General features: G+C 44.4%; 1 protein-coding gene across 1 annotated transcript; it reads right to left on the reverse strand.

Moving 5' to 3' along the window:
- Nucleotides 1-6,809: 6,809 nt before the first annotated feature.
- Nucleotides 6,810-12,109, reverse strand: saa (serum amyloid A). The gene is made up of 3 exons (XM_047362862.1): nt 11,893-12,109; nt 11,650-11,788; nt 6,810-6,980 (listed from the first exon to the last, which is right to left on the reverse strand). Exons 1-3 carry the CDS (start codon nt 11,978-11,980, stop codon nt 6,890-6,892), a joined length of 318 nt encoding a protein of 105 aa, XP_047218818.1. The 5' UTR covers nt 11,981-12,109; the 3' UTR covers nt 6,810-6,889.
- Between the last annotated feature and the right edge of the window lie 3,124 nt (nt 12,110-15,233).

Here is a 15,233-nt window from a genome sequence, read left to right on the forward strand (position 1 = left end):
GAGCCCACTGCAGTTGTCTGGTGGGTGAAAACAGCCCTGCGCTAGAGCCCCCTACCTCACTCCAGCCCTGACGTTTTTTGGAGAGAAAAAAGATTATTTATCCCATTTATCCCAGTTTACTGTAAACAAATATTTAAATTCGTTTTAAATCAGAGACGGCTTCAGCAATACCGGGGCCCAAGGCAAAACTTGGGCATGGGGCCTTAAACTTCCATTCTTTTGTCATTATTTTTCATTAGTTGTCCAGCATTGGGGCTGGTTATTTCCTGATTTGGGCCTTTCACATGACTGATTACTGTTGACAACTGTTCTATAAGGAAAGTGGCTACTGGCTGCCCTCAAAGGAGCTAAAAGTCAGGAAATGATATATTCACCCAATCTGCAAAATTGTCCCCTTGCATGTTATTGCAATAGACTGTAGCATAACTGGTGGAAGAGACAAAGAATGAGAAAAATACACCCTAAATATAGTTAGAACCACAATTTAACTTTATTATCTCAATTCTTGTTTTTTATATCACAATTCCAATCTCACCTTATGTTTAAGAGCTTGAAGAATGCCAAAATAGATACCCTTAATGTAGATTCCCCACCCCCCACCCCCCCATTTTTGTTGGTTTCCTAATTCTGGCCTGCAGTTGAAGTCTGGATGGGGAGGGGTGAACATTTCTTGCTCCAACTGCAGGCGGGAGAGACTGAAAGATGTGAACTGACAGAAATGCAATATTTAAGACAGCGTTATGTTCTGAGTAGGATATATATATATATATAACTTACTAAACATTATATATATAGATATATATATATAACTTACTAAACATTATAAAGTAAATCTAATCTAAAGTTTTCTCACCCACTTTGACAAGTGATAATAGAGAGAAATTTTCTGTAAACTACACAGGGTCTAATGTAAGAATCTGTGGTTATGTGTTTGAAATAAATGATATCTACAAGAAGGTTGCTCACTTTTGTTTTGGGTTGACTGTTTTTGCTCGATCTAATGTACAGGTACTCAATAGGACCAGGCTGTGACAAAATAGTAAATCGTGTACATAAAATGGATGTGCTAATTGGCAAATGGATGAATTGACCCAGAGCCATCAAAGGCCTATTTGTAGTATTTGATACAAGTATGTCTTATCTGAAAAGTGAGGCACAAATCCAGGATTTTCTAAATGTTTTTTTAGCTATTTTTTTTAAATTAGCTAATCCTTCACCGGTTCTTTCATTTCTTCCTATCAGTACCCCGACTGTTTTCAGGATTGCTTTTTAAGGCAGACATTGGTTTTACCATTAACAAGCCCTGAAAGAAAATACAAAATCTATAAGTGCATCCAAAGTCACTTAGTTTGGCAATTTAAATATAAGCCAACACTCCCACCTTGTGGTAAGAAATACATTTGTCATTTGTGATATTGTGATTGTCTGCTTTGAATTAAGAATTAATACATTATTGAGTGTCCTCACATACACATATTGAAGCTAACTATTCTGTCAGTGATTTGTATTAATTATAAAAATTTACTCCATAGAAATATGCGTATCATGTTCTATGAGTGTTTGTGTTTTGGTTTCCTTTGGTGTTTATTTTTCTGATCATTTTTTGTTTGTTTAATTTTGTCATTAGGTGATTTCCATATAAGTTAATTTCTTTGTTTTTGAGTTTCTTAGTTATTTCTTATGTTGTGTTCTCTCTGCATTTTGGTTTAGAATTTTGGTTTTAATTCATTGTGGGTTTTGGTTTAGCTCCTCTCTGAGTTTATTCTGTGTTTCACTGTCACCTTCCCTCTGCTCCCTGCTCTGCACTCTTCCTCATCTTTTCAGCATTCCAGTGATTATGCTCACTTGTTTTCCATGTCACCAATCACACCTCCTTACTAATTAAGCTGCCTGGTTGTTATGTCACCCGGCTGGTTTCTTCCATTACCCTCACCCCGTTTTCATGTGCTGTTCTCCTCGTGCTAAATAAACTTTTATGTTTTCCTTTTTTATTATCATTAAATCCTCTTTATCACAATTCTGCTTCCAAGTTCCTGTTTGTGTCTTGACTGTTTTATATCTTTTGAAAGTTTATATCAAAATCTGGGAAAACATTTAAAACCATTTTATAAGTTAACTAAAGAAACTTGATACAAAAATGAGAAAAACAATTAAATTAAAAGCATTACATTTCTTGCTTTCAAAACCGCTCTCAAAACCTATCATACTGTGCATAAAGGAAATCTATTCTTGCTGATGTTACCACAGACACAATGACTTACTGATGAAAACAGTTGCGGGGTAATAACATTTCTCCATCAAGTATACGAATGAATGAATCACATCTTTTATGAACATTCACATTTTTACGAGTCACATTGTAATAAACTTGATAAGGCATCAATTCCTGTAGTTTCCCCGCCACCTGAAACATGTATGAATTAATAGAAAATGCAATATAGTATAATACACTGTGACTGAAGTCATAAGTTAATATAGACCATATCTGTGCTACAACTTTGTGCATGTTTTTCAGTTATGTCATATACATCCTAATAATTGAACACAGTCAACTTTTTATTTCTATTTTCTAACCACTCTTCAAGGTCTAAATTTATTTAATGGAAATAATGATACTGAGAGATTGCACAGAAATATTCTGTACACTTTGTTTCTTTGAAGCAACAATTCTAACCTTGAGCAGCTTCAATTGGGAAGTTGAACCACTGAGCTTCATTTCTAGCAATGTTAATCAAAAACATTCTGCCACAAAGAGCTTCAAGGTTGTTGACGCACTAAAAGAAAAACACATTTGCTGTTTGCCGTCTGGGGGCTGGGGGAGGGAGTGGGCCTTCTGGTCAGGATCTAGGCTGGGGTTGGGGTTCGTGTCTTGGGGGTTGTCTGGTGCTGGGGCTGGCTTTTCAGCTCTCTCACGATCACTTGGATTTCCTTGGATCTCGGTCCCTGGCCAGGGAGTGTGCAGTGTTGATTTAGATGTGGCTTCGCTTTGGCGGAGGGGCTGGCTGGCTGGCCTGCTTGGAACAGGCCTGCTTGGAGCGACGGGGTGTACTGAGCGGGAGTGTGGGTGGCCAACATGCTGGGGCACCTCCGGGGTTTGTGTATAGGATTGACTGGGTGTCCGGTCCTTGGCGTGCTGTGGTGGCCTTCCTCCAATGCTTCCTTCTGTGGCTCTGGCCTCTGGCCGGGCTGCGGTTGGCAGTTGGGTGGGTGGGGCAGTGGAGCATGTCTTGTGCCTGCACTGGGGCGGCTGGTGGGTTGTACTTGGCTTGGAGCGGTTGGCCTGCCCGGCCCGGTTAACCGGCTAGTACATCTTTCCCTCTAATGAATTGACGGGCTGGGACTGCTGGCACTGGCCAGATGGCTGGGTGGGCTTGGTGGTGTACTGCTCTGCTGGCCTTTGCAGCGGGCTACAGAGTGGTGTGGAGGGGTGCAGCGTATGGGGAGGAGGGGTTGTGTCCTCTTCTTGGATGTGGGGTCACCGGCATTTGGATCGGCTGAGCTGGTTAATGTTTCTCCCTGGGCTGTTGTTGCAGTGGCGGTGATGTGGTGTGTTTGTGTGGTTTGCAGGGGGTGTGGAATTTGCCGCTGGTCGGGGACTTCTTGCCAGGTGAATATGTCCCATCTTGGTGTGGGGTCGGGGCTTCCGTTGTGGACGCAGTGCTCAGTGGTCTCTGCCCTGTTGTCCCTGTGGGTGGGGGCTGGGATAGCATTGCACGGGGCCCTTGTCTTGCCATCACGGCGCACTCTGTGGTGGGGGCAGGATGCGGCAGGGGTGCTTGGATTGGGGCTGTGTGTGGAGCTTGCACTGTGTGGGGTGCCCCTGTGCTGTGGGGAGGGAATTCATGGTGTTTGGGTTCGGGGGCATGTGTTCGATATCTGTGTCCTGGTTTGGGGTGGCCCTGTGGAGAAATTCATTTTAGGGTTCATTGGGGGTGGGCGGCTAATGAGGTTAGGATGTGAATTCATTGGGGGGTTGGGACTGTTTCATCCTGTGACGGCTCTGGTTGGTGGACTAGTTTGGACCATGTAGACCCCTCATTTATACATGGCCCCCTCTCTGGTTGAGGATGGGGGTCGTTGGTGACTTTGGTCGGGGCGGGAGGTCGGGGTCCGGGCCGGGTACACTCAGGTTCAGGCACCAGCCCAGGCTAGCTCAGCCCAGGTTCAGGTGCTGGGGCGGTCTGCCTGTCTCCACCCACGGAGGGAAGGGGACCACCTCCTGGGTCCTATGTAGTATCGGAACCTGGAAGTATAGAGTATGAATGGGGAGTGTGACTGAGTGTATGACATCCATTGTAGTTTGTCTTTACATTGGGTGCGTGGGTGTGAGTTTTTTTATGTGCACGCATGAGGGTGATTGTGACTGTGTGTGCCTGTTTTTGTGTCAGGTTGGGTCTTGGACTGCTCCCTCTCTTGGATCAGTTTAGGCCCCCCATCAAATGAGGAGCCTATTTCCTCCCCGCCACACTACCTGCCGGTGGTTGGTATCACTGCCCATTGGTGTACTTGTGGTTCTAGGTATCCGGGGCTGAGTGCTTTGGTGTGTGCCGGATCACTCCCGGTAGCCGTTTGCCCGGGTCTGGACCCCTGGGCTCTGTCGGGCCTCTGCTTGGGGAGTGATATGTCCCGGTATCTCGGGTCTCTGGGTCCATGGGCTGAATCTGCTCGGGCGTAGACAGCTTCCGGCGGGGCCTGTGGGCTTTTCGCTGCAGCTCCCTGGGGCTTCTGCACTGTGGCTGCTGGATGGTTCCCCTGGGACTCTCCCCTGCTCTTCTCTGGGTGGGTTGCAGTAGTCCTGGTGATGGTTCTCCTGGGGTTCCTGTGCTCTGGGGGGCCTTTGGATGTCTATGGCTCGGATCTCCTCCGTATCTGTCCCAGGTCCAGAGGGGCAGGTCTTTGGCTCCTCACACTCGCAATTGCATATTTTTATCAAGAATCCTTGCATAAAAAAACGCGCTCACACTCAGACCCACAGGTGTTTGGATTCAGGTGTTAACAGATACACAGATGTTCTATATTGAGCCGCATTTACCACTAAATACATCTTGCATTCATAAGTACCGTGCACTTTTTGGTAAAAAAGCGATTAATATGAATGTTTCTGCAGGTGTAGAAGCAAGCAGGGTATTATCTTCTATTCTCTTCATCCTTATTTTGGACAGACGTTTTCAAGCCTTTTTTCTGGTAATTATGGCGATTCTTTGTTTACAGCTGATGAAAACATAACATTTCAAACCTCGCACTGGCTTTAACAAAGCAATATTTTTAACTGCTCATTTGTGCTGCACCCTTTATATATAGCGATTTCCAAAAATTCAACAGTATTACTCTTTGCCTTTTACCTGATCACCTTCGCAGCCTATTCACCTCCTGCTCCTTTCTCCGCTGCTCTAGAGTTTCCTCTAGCATGGTAGTTTTTGTCACCGCCTATACAGTTGGCCTTCCTCATATCCGAATAAGCTCGATGCATCTCATATGATCCTAACCATGAAAAAAATACCAAACATTATAGAGTGACTATAGTAATAGAGATATTCAGAGATAACAATGGATGTATAGTGTACAGTGAACAGTAAAATCTTTGAAGTCTTATATAAAAGCAGCACTTTTAACCTATACAGCTTCAGCAGCCAGAAGCAGCTTCATGGCTATCGATGCTGTAAGAGAAGAAACTAAAGTTACAAATATATTAATCTGCATCCACCGCTCCTGGTTCCATCTCTAAATTAAAGTCTGAACTTACTTTACAGGTGCTACAGACCTTACAGTAAAACCTCATCCTCAGAATTTCACACCAGTGAGAATTATGTATAATCGCCTTTTATAGTTATGTATAGTTTTGTAACAAGGCATGGAGTAAAACAGACCAATCACTAATTAACTCAAAGATGCCCAGAGATGTAAGAAGTTAGGTATCATCAGGAAATCCTCTGGTTGGGGAAAATAAACTAATAAATAGGAGAGTGACACCAAGGGAATTAAGGGCGAGAAAACACACTTGTAGGCAGAAGAAAACCAGAACTGTCAGAAAACAGAAAGCAATAAACAACATGAATAAAAAACCACAAACAAGAAACATCTAGCTAAAAGTAAACAAAACACAAAACCACAAAGTCCAAAATGTCCAAACCCTGACATCACCTAATTTTGCATAAATATGATTTTCATCTAAATGCACCCTGGCCTCATATAAATTTGGACTGATTGATTCACAATTGTTTATTTTTTTTTACCCGGAAATATCTTGTGGTAACGGCTTAAATGTAGAATGTGGAAACTCTGGTTCTACACCTGTGCAAGAACTGTGCTGTACTTTAGTGAATCCAGCTGTGAAAGAAAGTTTGGTATTCAGATTTACAATAATTGAAACAATAAAAAGAAAAGTACTTAAAAGATATAACTCAGTGCTTGAAGCCCCTTCATTAGCAATTGGGGCAGACAATCCTGCACTTGCTAAATGCTCTTCCTGTGATGAGAGGTTTCAGTATAAGCTGAGGTTCACTGTGTAACTGATTTATTTCCATCACCTCGTTTATTTGGCTTGGTTTGGTTTGTCATTCATTCATTCATAATGTTTGAAGTTTGTGTTGTATTTATTCTGTCTTCTCACACATTTTCTGTTCTTATATCGATTTTATATTAATCTCTCTCAAGACCCTTTCTATTTTGTTATTACAAATGTATGCAACTCCTCATAAGGGTCTCAGTTTAAACTGAAATAAAAAAAAGATATACTTTTTCTCTAATTTGTCATAAATCACAGCTGATTTACACTTTGTGGTTAATAGGCCGAACACTTTAAAGTTTTATCATGACTTTCATTACACATGATAGTCTTTTCTTAGTATTTATCAGGAAGTCCTGCTGGCCTGTAACGATTGGGATCTCCTCAGCCTCGTCCCCAACGATTTGCCTTCTGATCAGCCTCTGTGTCCTCAGCACCACGACCCGAGTTCCCCTGTACCCACTCTCTGGCATCACTGAAAAGGAGAATACTGAGTTTTCAGAAATAAACATGCAAAATTACATTCAATGGGATCATATAACTTATTTAGAATTGGATTTGACTTTGGAACTCACCCGCTGTCATTTAAATCTGTGACCAGATTCAGCATTTAAAAAAACAAAAAAAACAAATCCTTGCTGTGTCAAAAACAACATTATAACCATGTTTAATATGTTTTATTGCCACGTTTTAGTCCCTCTGCTGTACTTGTTTTATTTGAATATGTTGTTGGTATCACTATCAACTCTTCTATCATTATTTTATTCACTGTAGTATGTTAGATTTATTGTTCTTAAAAGCTAAACTGGAACAAGTGCTGCAAATTAGATCACCCTATAAGCCTTTTAGATTTGTCTAAGTTATTGTGTATCTGTCCCTATCAAAGAAATTCAGCAACTAAATAAATAACATTTAAAATTTGCCCAATGTAACTTGACAAGTCTAAATTACAGTAGAAACAAAGGGCTGATGAAATGAACAATACAACATCTTTTGCATATTTCACAGAACAGGACATAAAATTTCAATCTTTAAAGTGCAAAAATAAATTTTACAACATGGAACCATAACATTAGACATATTATTCAATGCAAAAAATTTTATAGTGAACAAAGCAGTTTTAGGTGTGATAAAGTGTGATGCTGGGACATCTTTGGTCTATTCCTTTTTATCAGGTGTCACCTCTAGAGATGTTAGGCACAGAAAATACTTAATAGATGGATAAAGCCATTTTCACACGATCTACTAGCTTTTTTGTCATATTGTTCCGAAGCTCTGAGATCTGCATTTGATTATGTTGCCTAAGGTTTTTCACTAGGTGGGTGAAATTTTAAGAATACTTGTACTCGTCGTCTTCCGCTTATCCGGGACCGGGTCGCGGGGGCAGCAGACTCAGCAGAGACGCCCAGACGTCCCTCTCTCCAGACACCTCCTCCAGCTCCTCCAGGGGGAGCCCAAGGCGTTCCCAGGCCAGCCGAGAGACATAGTCCCTCCAGCGTGTCCTGGGCTGTCCCCTGGGCCTCCTCCCGGTGGGACGTGCCTGGAACACCTCCCAAGGAAGGCGTCCAGGAGGCATCCGGTATAGATGCCCGAGCCACCTCAACTGGCTCCTTTAGATGTGGAGGAGCAGCGGCTCTACTCCGAGCCCCTCCCGGATGGCCGAGCTCCTCACCCTATCTCTAAGGGAGTGCCCGGCCACCCTACGGAGGAAGCTCATTTCAGCCGCTTGTATCCGGGATCTCGTTCTTTCGGTCATGACCCAAAGTTCATGGCCATAGGTGAGGGTAGGAACGTAGACCGACCGGTAAATTGAGAGCTTTGCTTTTCGGCTCAGCTCTCTCTTCACCACAACGGACCGGCACAGTGCCCCCATTACTGTGGCAGCCGCACCGATCCGTCTGTCAATCTCCCGCTCCATTCTTCCCTCACTCGTGAACAAGACCCCGAGATACTTAAACTCCTCCACTTGAAGCAGGAACTCCCCTCCAACCTGAAGAGGACAAGCCACCCTTTTCCGGTCGAGTACCATGGCCTCGGACTTGGAGGAGCTGATCCTCATCCCAGCCGCTTCACACTCGGCTGCGAACCGCCCCAGTGAATGCTGTAGGTCTTGGCTAGAGGGGGCCAGCTGGACCACGTCATCCGCAAAAAGAAGAGACGAAATCCACTGGTCCCCAAACCAGACCCCCTCCGGCCCTTGGCTGCATCTAGAAATCCTGTCCATAAAAGTTATGAACAGGACCGGCGACAAAGGGCAGCCCTGCCGGAGTCCAACATGCACCGGGAACAGGTCCGACTTAGTGCCGGCAATGCGGACCAAACTCCTGCTCCGCTCGTACAGGGACCGGATGGCCCCTAATAAAGGGACCCCAATTCCATACTCCTGGAGCACCCCCCACAGGGCATCACGAGGGACACCGTCAAATGCCTTCTCCAGGTCCACAAAACACATGTGAACCGGTTGGGCAAACTCCCATGAACCCTCGAGCACCCTGTAGAGGGTATAGAGCTGGTCCAGTGTTCCACGGCCGGGACGAAAACCACACTGCTCCTCCTGAAGCCGAGGTTCAACTATCGGCCGGACTCTCCTCTCCAATACCCTGGCGTAGGCCTTACCATGGAGGCTGAGGAGTGTGATCCCCCTGTAGTTGGAACACACCCTCTGGTCACCCGTCTTATGAAGGGGGACCACCACCCCAGTCTGCCAGTCCAGAGGCACTGTCCCCGACCGCCACGCAATGTTGAAGAGGCGTGTCAACCATGACAGCCCTACAACATCCAGAGACTTGAGGTACTCAGGGCGGATCTCATCCAACCCCGAAGCCTTGCCACCGAGGAGCTTTTTAACCACCTCGGTGACTTCAGCCTGGGTGATGAAAGAGTCCAACCCCGAGTCCCCAGCCTCTGTTTCCACCACGGAATGCGTGATGGCAGGATTGAGGAGATCCTCAAAGTACTCCTTCCACCGCCCGATAATGTCCCCAAGTCGAGGTCAGCAGTCTCCCACCCCCACTATAAACAGTGTTGGCGAAGCACTGCTTCCCCCTCCTGAGGCGCTGGACGGTTTGCCAGAATCTCTTCGAGGCCAACCGGTAGTCCTTCTCCATGGCCTCACCGAACTCCTCCCAGGCCCGAGTTTTTGCCTCTGCCACAGCCCGGGCTGCAGCACGCTTGGCTTCACGGTACCCGTCAGCCGCCTCAGGAGTCCCACAAGCCAACCACAGCCGATAGGACTCCTTCTTCAGCTTGACAGCATCCCTTACTGCCGGTGTCCACCACTGGGTTGTGGGATTGCCGTCGCGACAGGCACCGCAGACCTTACGGCCGCAGCTACGGGCAGCAGCATTGACAATAGATGCGAAGAACATGGTCCACTCGGACTCTATGTCTCCAACATCCCCCGGGATCTGGTCGAAGCTCTCCCGGAGGTGGGAGTTGAATACATCCCTGGCCGAGGGCTCCGCCAGGCGTTCCCAGCAGACCCTCACTATGCGCGTGGGCCTGCCAAGTCTGTCCGGCTTTCTCCTCCTCCAGCTGATCCAACTCACCACCAGGTGATGATCAGTGGACAGTTCAGCCCCTCTCTTCACCCGAATGTCCAAAACATGCGGCCGTATGTCTGATGATATGACAACAAAGTCGATCATTGACCTCCTGCCTAGGGTGTCCTGGTGCCAAGTGCACTGATGGACACCCTTATGTTTGAACATGGTGTTCGTTATGGACAATCCGTGACTAGCACAAAAGTCCAATAACAAAACACCACTTGGATTCAGATCGGGGAGGCCATTCCTCCCGATCACGCCTCTCCAGGTGTCACTGTCGTTCCCCACGTGGGCATTGAAGTCCCCCAGCAGAATAATGGAGTCCCCGGGAGGGGATGCCAAGAAGGCCGGGTACTCTGCACTACCCCTCGGCCCGTAGGCTGAAATGATAGTCAGAGACCTCTCCCCAACTCGAAGGCGCAGGGATACGACCCTCTCATCCACTGGGGTAAACCCCAACACGAGACGGCTGAGCTGGGGGGCAACAAGCAAACCCACACCAGCCTGCCGCCTCTCCCCGTGGGCCACTCCAGAGTAGAAGAGAGTCCAACCCCTCTCAAGGAGATGGGTTCCAGAGCCCACAATGTGCGTGGAGGCGAGTCCGAGTATTTCTAGTCGATATCTCTCGACCTCCCGCACAAGCTCAGGCTCCTTCTCCCCCAGCGAGCTGACATTCCACGTCCCTAGAGCCAGCCTAAGCATCCGGGGATCGGGCCGCAGAGGTCTCCACCTTCGTCTGCTGCCCAATCCTCTTTGCACCGGTCCCTCACGGTTCCCCCTGCAGGTGGTGGGCCCACTGGGGGATGGCCTCGCGTCTCTCGTTCGGGCTTGTCCCGGCCGGGTCCCGCAAGGAGCAACCTGGCCACCAGGCGCTCTCTGACGAGTCCCGATCCCAGGCCTGGCTCCAGGGTGGGACCCCGGCTCCGCCGTACCGGGCGACGTCACGCGCCTCGACATTTTGGTCCTCATGAGGGATTCTTGAACCACTCTTTGTCTGACCCATCACCTAGTGCCTGTTTGCCATGGGAGACCCTACCAGGGGCATTTAGGCCCCAGACAACATAGCCTCTAGGATCATTTGAGCACTCAAACCCCTCCACCACGTTAAGGTGGCGGTTCAAGGAGGGGGTTTTCCACTAGGTGGGTGAAATTTTAAGAATACAAGTCATGTTATTAACCCCCTAAAAATAACGTACATATCAAAGGGTTAAATTTCCTCTTCACAAGTGTTATAAGGGAAACCACACAGTGGCAATGAACATTTTATTTATTTTATCTATTTGTTCAGGATGTCCATAGTGTTTGCATTGCTATAGGTGTGGGCAGCAGATTGTCTTTCAGGGAATTTCTGTTCTTAACAACTTTTTCAGTGCAATTACCTGCAGTTTAATGCCATACACTTGAATATGAATGTATCACACAACACAGTACAATTTTGCAAAACAGCACAAACAAACAATGAGCTCACTGTATTCATCTGACGTCTTAGGTCCAAAACTCAGTCTGACCTAAACAATTTATAGCTATATCTGTTGGATAGTGTTTTACCTTAAAAGATTAATTTCCAGTAATTTTAAAGTACTAGTCTTTGTTTATCACCTGATAACCTCCACAGCCCATCTACCTCCTGCTCCTCTTTGCGCAGCATCATAGTTTCCTCTAGCATGAAAGTATTTGTCAGAGTTTATCCAGTTGGCATCTATCATGTCCTTGTAGGCTTTGTCCATATCGTAAGCGCCTTATCAGACAAAAAACACCAACATACTTTAATATAACCCTGGAGACTATCAGTGAAAATCCTAGATGTTGTGCTTTTGAGGTTAAAAACAAGTCATTTCCAACCTTGAGCAGCTTCAAGAGGAAACCTGTACCACTGAGCTTCAGATCCGGTGATGAAAATTAGAACAATTCCTGCCAAAAGCAGCTTCATTGTTGCAGAGACCTAAAACGTTGAATTTTGATGTTTTAAAAAAAAAATTGAATGTACTTACTTCACTGACTGTGCAGACGTTTCAATAAAACTTCAAGCACACATTATCCTAACTGGGAGGACAAGTCCTTTTTTATACTCTGTTGGAACAAAACGGCCTGCAGGATTTCAAAAACAGGGGAAATCCAGTCTCAGAGCTGGTTGGAGACATGTGAGGTTAGGTAAACATTAGGATGGGACATTTCATAGTTGTGTAACGTGATAAAGTTTAAACACAGCAGCATATGTAAACATATTTGAGAAACTTAAAAATAAATGGTATTTGGTCTATTTTTTCCCCATCAGTAGAAACTCACAAACATCTCCCATTTTTTAAAATGTTTTATCTAAGTTGGAGAATCTTTGCAGTATGGATGTAGAAACCGCTGGACAAAAAGGCAAAACAGAAAAGTGTTACACTCAGCATTTCATCCAAGCTACGGATTGAATGCTTACATCTACAGGTAGAATCTTACTATGTTGTAAAGCAGAAACCTATTAAAGCAGAAGCCAGTTGCATGAAAGGTGTTAAACAAGCTATGGTCAGCTAAATGTACACTAAGGCAAAATTACACACTAAACCACAGGAGTCCAAACTATCACTTTGCGAGCAGACAGTTCTGAGCGTCCAGATACAAGCTTCAAAGAGGTTGGTGTGGGTGTGACAGCAATAGGACAAGGTTGACAAATGAACTGTACAAATATGAGACCATGCTCCTGAAACTATACTTACTAAAAATGGCTTTAGCCTGCAAGTATTGTAGATATGTTTATACTGTTTAATTTGTATTGTATTGCACCGACTACGCCAAAACAAATTCCTTGTATGTCCAAAAACGTACTTGGCAATAAAGCTTTTCTGATTCTGAAGTACCATAAAAGGCATGCAAAGATATGGAGGTATAATTCATCATCATGCAAGTGCTGAAAAAGGGATATAGTATGGTTTGAATCACTAATCAAATGTGCTGAGGTTGAAGTCACAAATGGATGTTAAGACAATCTACTCCATGATTTTCTTGAAGAATTCAAGGCTCTATTATTAACATTAAGTCTCCCAGGTCCCAAAGTAGCAACAAAGCTCTATATGATTTCACTACCATCAGGTATGATGTTCTCTTTTCTTATACTGCTGTTAGTTTTACCCTGGGTATAACACGATGCACAACAAACTGTTCCACTTTTGTCTTGCTAGGCTGCAGAATATTTTCCTAAATGTCAAATGTGAGACAGGCCTTTGGGTTGTTTTTGGTCAGCAGCAGTGTTCACCTTGGAAGTGTCCCATGGATGCCGTTTTCACCCAGTCTCGTTCTTAACTGAGGCGAAGTCTGCAGTGTTTTAGAAGTTGTGATGTTTAGATATCATAAGATGGTACTTTTGAATCATGATCAATGCACAAGTAATTTCTTGATTCTACAATCCGGCAATAATTGGAAAATAAACAACAAAGACCAAAACAAACATGTGGTTAATTACAGTTAATTCACAATTTATCAAGAAGGGGGCCAACTAGGACCTGGTTGGTTTGGATTTCTTTAAAAAAGGAATCATCATTTAAAAACTGCATTTTGTATTTACTTTGCCTGTCTTTGTCTGATATTAAAATTTTTTGATGAGGTAAATGTGCCAGAGAAGAGAAAAAGGGGCAAATACTTTTTGCTGCACTTAATATATATTCTTTGTTTTAGCACGTTCCTTGTTAGATTCTTCTGTTTGCTCATTATGGCTCGGTTTCCGTGACGTTTTTTCTCTGTTCATGGTCAATAATTTTTTTCCAATAATGTTGTTCTTTAGACAGTGCTGTCAGCTTGTTACTTCAAGGAGTTTTAAACATTTGTTACCATTAAAGTTTTATTTTACACCTAGTTTACCACCTGCTTGCCTTTTCCCAGCATTTAGGCCCTCTAGCTCAGTGTTTTTCAACCCTGGTCCTCAAGGCACACTGCCCTGCAGGTTTTAGATGTTTATCTGCTTAAACATACCAATAAATGCAGCTCAGCAGAAGCTTATTAATCGGCTATGAGTTGAAAACAGGTGTGCTGAAGCAGGGAACATCTAAAACATGCAGAGCAGTGTGCCCTGAGGAACAGGGTTGAATAACACAGCTCTAGCTTCTCAAAAGTGTATTTGTTCTAAAACATTGTATAATTTTCTTTTAGCATTCGGCAGAGAATATTTAAGTCAAGTCCTTGCTGTTGTTTAGCAGGTTATAAGTAAACTATTTGTAGAAATTAAATAATTTATGTTGTTAAATTCTGGTATCTGTTGTCCTAGATCATAAAGCTTACACAGTCAATTCAAAAGTACGTCACTGTTTTAGGCACTAACCTACCAGGGTTTTGGTTCTGTTTCCTAAAATGTGAGAACCTTTTATCAAATGCTAAACTAAAAATGTACGAGTTTACCTCTTCTTTCAAAAAGAAAAATTAAACCAAATGAAAGTTGTCACAAAAGGAAAGGAAAAATATTTGCTTTAAAACATTACTCCATAGGTAAATAATTTTGAAATCAATAAAATATCAATATATACTTGTGAGCTTAAAAATAAGAAGTCTCCGAATTTCCACTAATACTTGCCTGTTCCTATATTAATATTCATTAGCTTCTATTATTGGACAGCAAGAGCTCCGTCTTTGACACCAAGATGAGCGCAGCTGATTTATGAGCAACACTAGAGATCGCCAGAGAGCCACATTTCACGCGTGGCTCCGGGCGAACGTGAATGGTGAGTAAATGCTCCTTATCGGCTGTGTGGGCCTAGTGGCTGAAATGGCATCATGATGATAATGAAAGCGCACCGGCTGCTCGCAACAATGACTCCATAGAAACACGTGATAGGGGCTCAACACGTGAGCAACAGATTCAACCGAAAGCACAACTTGGCCAGGTTGTGCGTAAAAGGCATCCTTTCAGAAATCCGCACATGAAGCGCTGATTACTGACTCTGTGCCGAAACCAAGGACAGGGCAACAGGGTGTGCAGCTCAGGAATTCCTGTCGTTGAGTTCAGTTTTGACCTGCGCGTTTTGTCACAATATTTCCAGTTGGAACTGTGACAAGGCTTAAATATTACGCTTCCCTTTTGGTGCTTAAATGAGCAACAGATCTATACAAATGTAGCCCACTACACACACACACACACACACACACACAAACCCCCTGTTTATTTCGGTTTAAATGTCATGATCAACTCCTGCGTGAGGAGCTTCAAGTGA

The sequence above is a fragment of the Girardinichthys multiradiatus genome, chromosome 4 (assembly GCF_021462225.1).
Source record: "Girardinichthys multiradiatus isolate DD_20200921_A chromosome 4, DD_fGirMul_XY1, whole genome shotgun sequence".
In the NCBI taxonomy this organism is placed as follows: Eukaryota; Metazoa; Chordata; class Actinopteri; order Cyprinodontiformes; family Goodeidae; genus Girardinichthys; species Girardinichthys multiradiatus.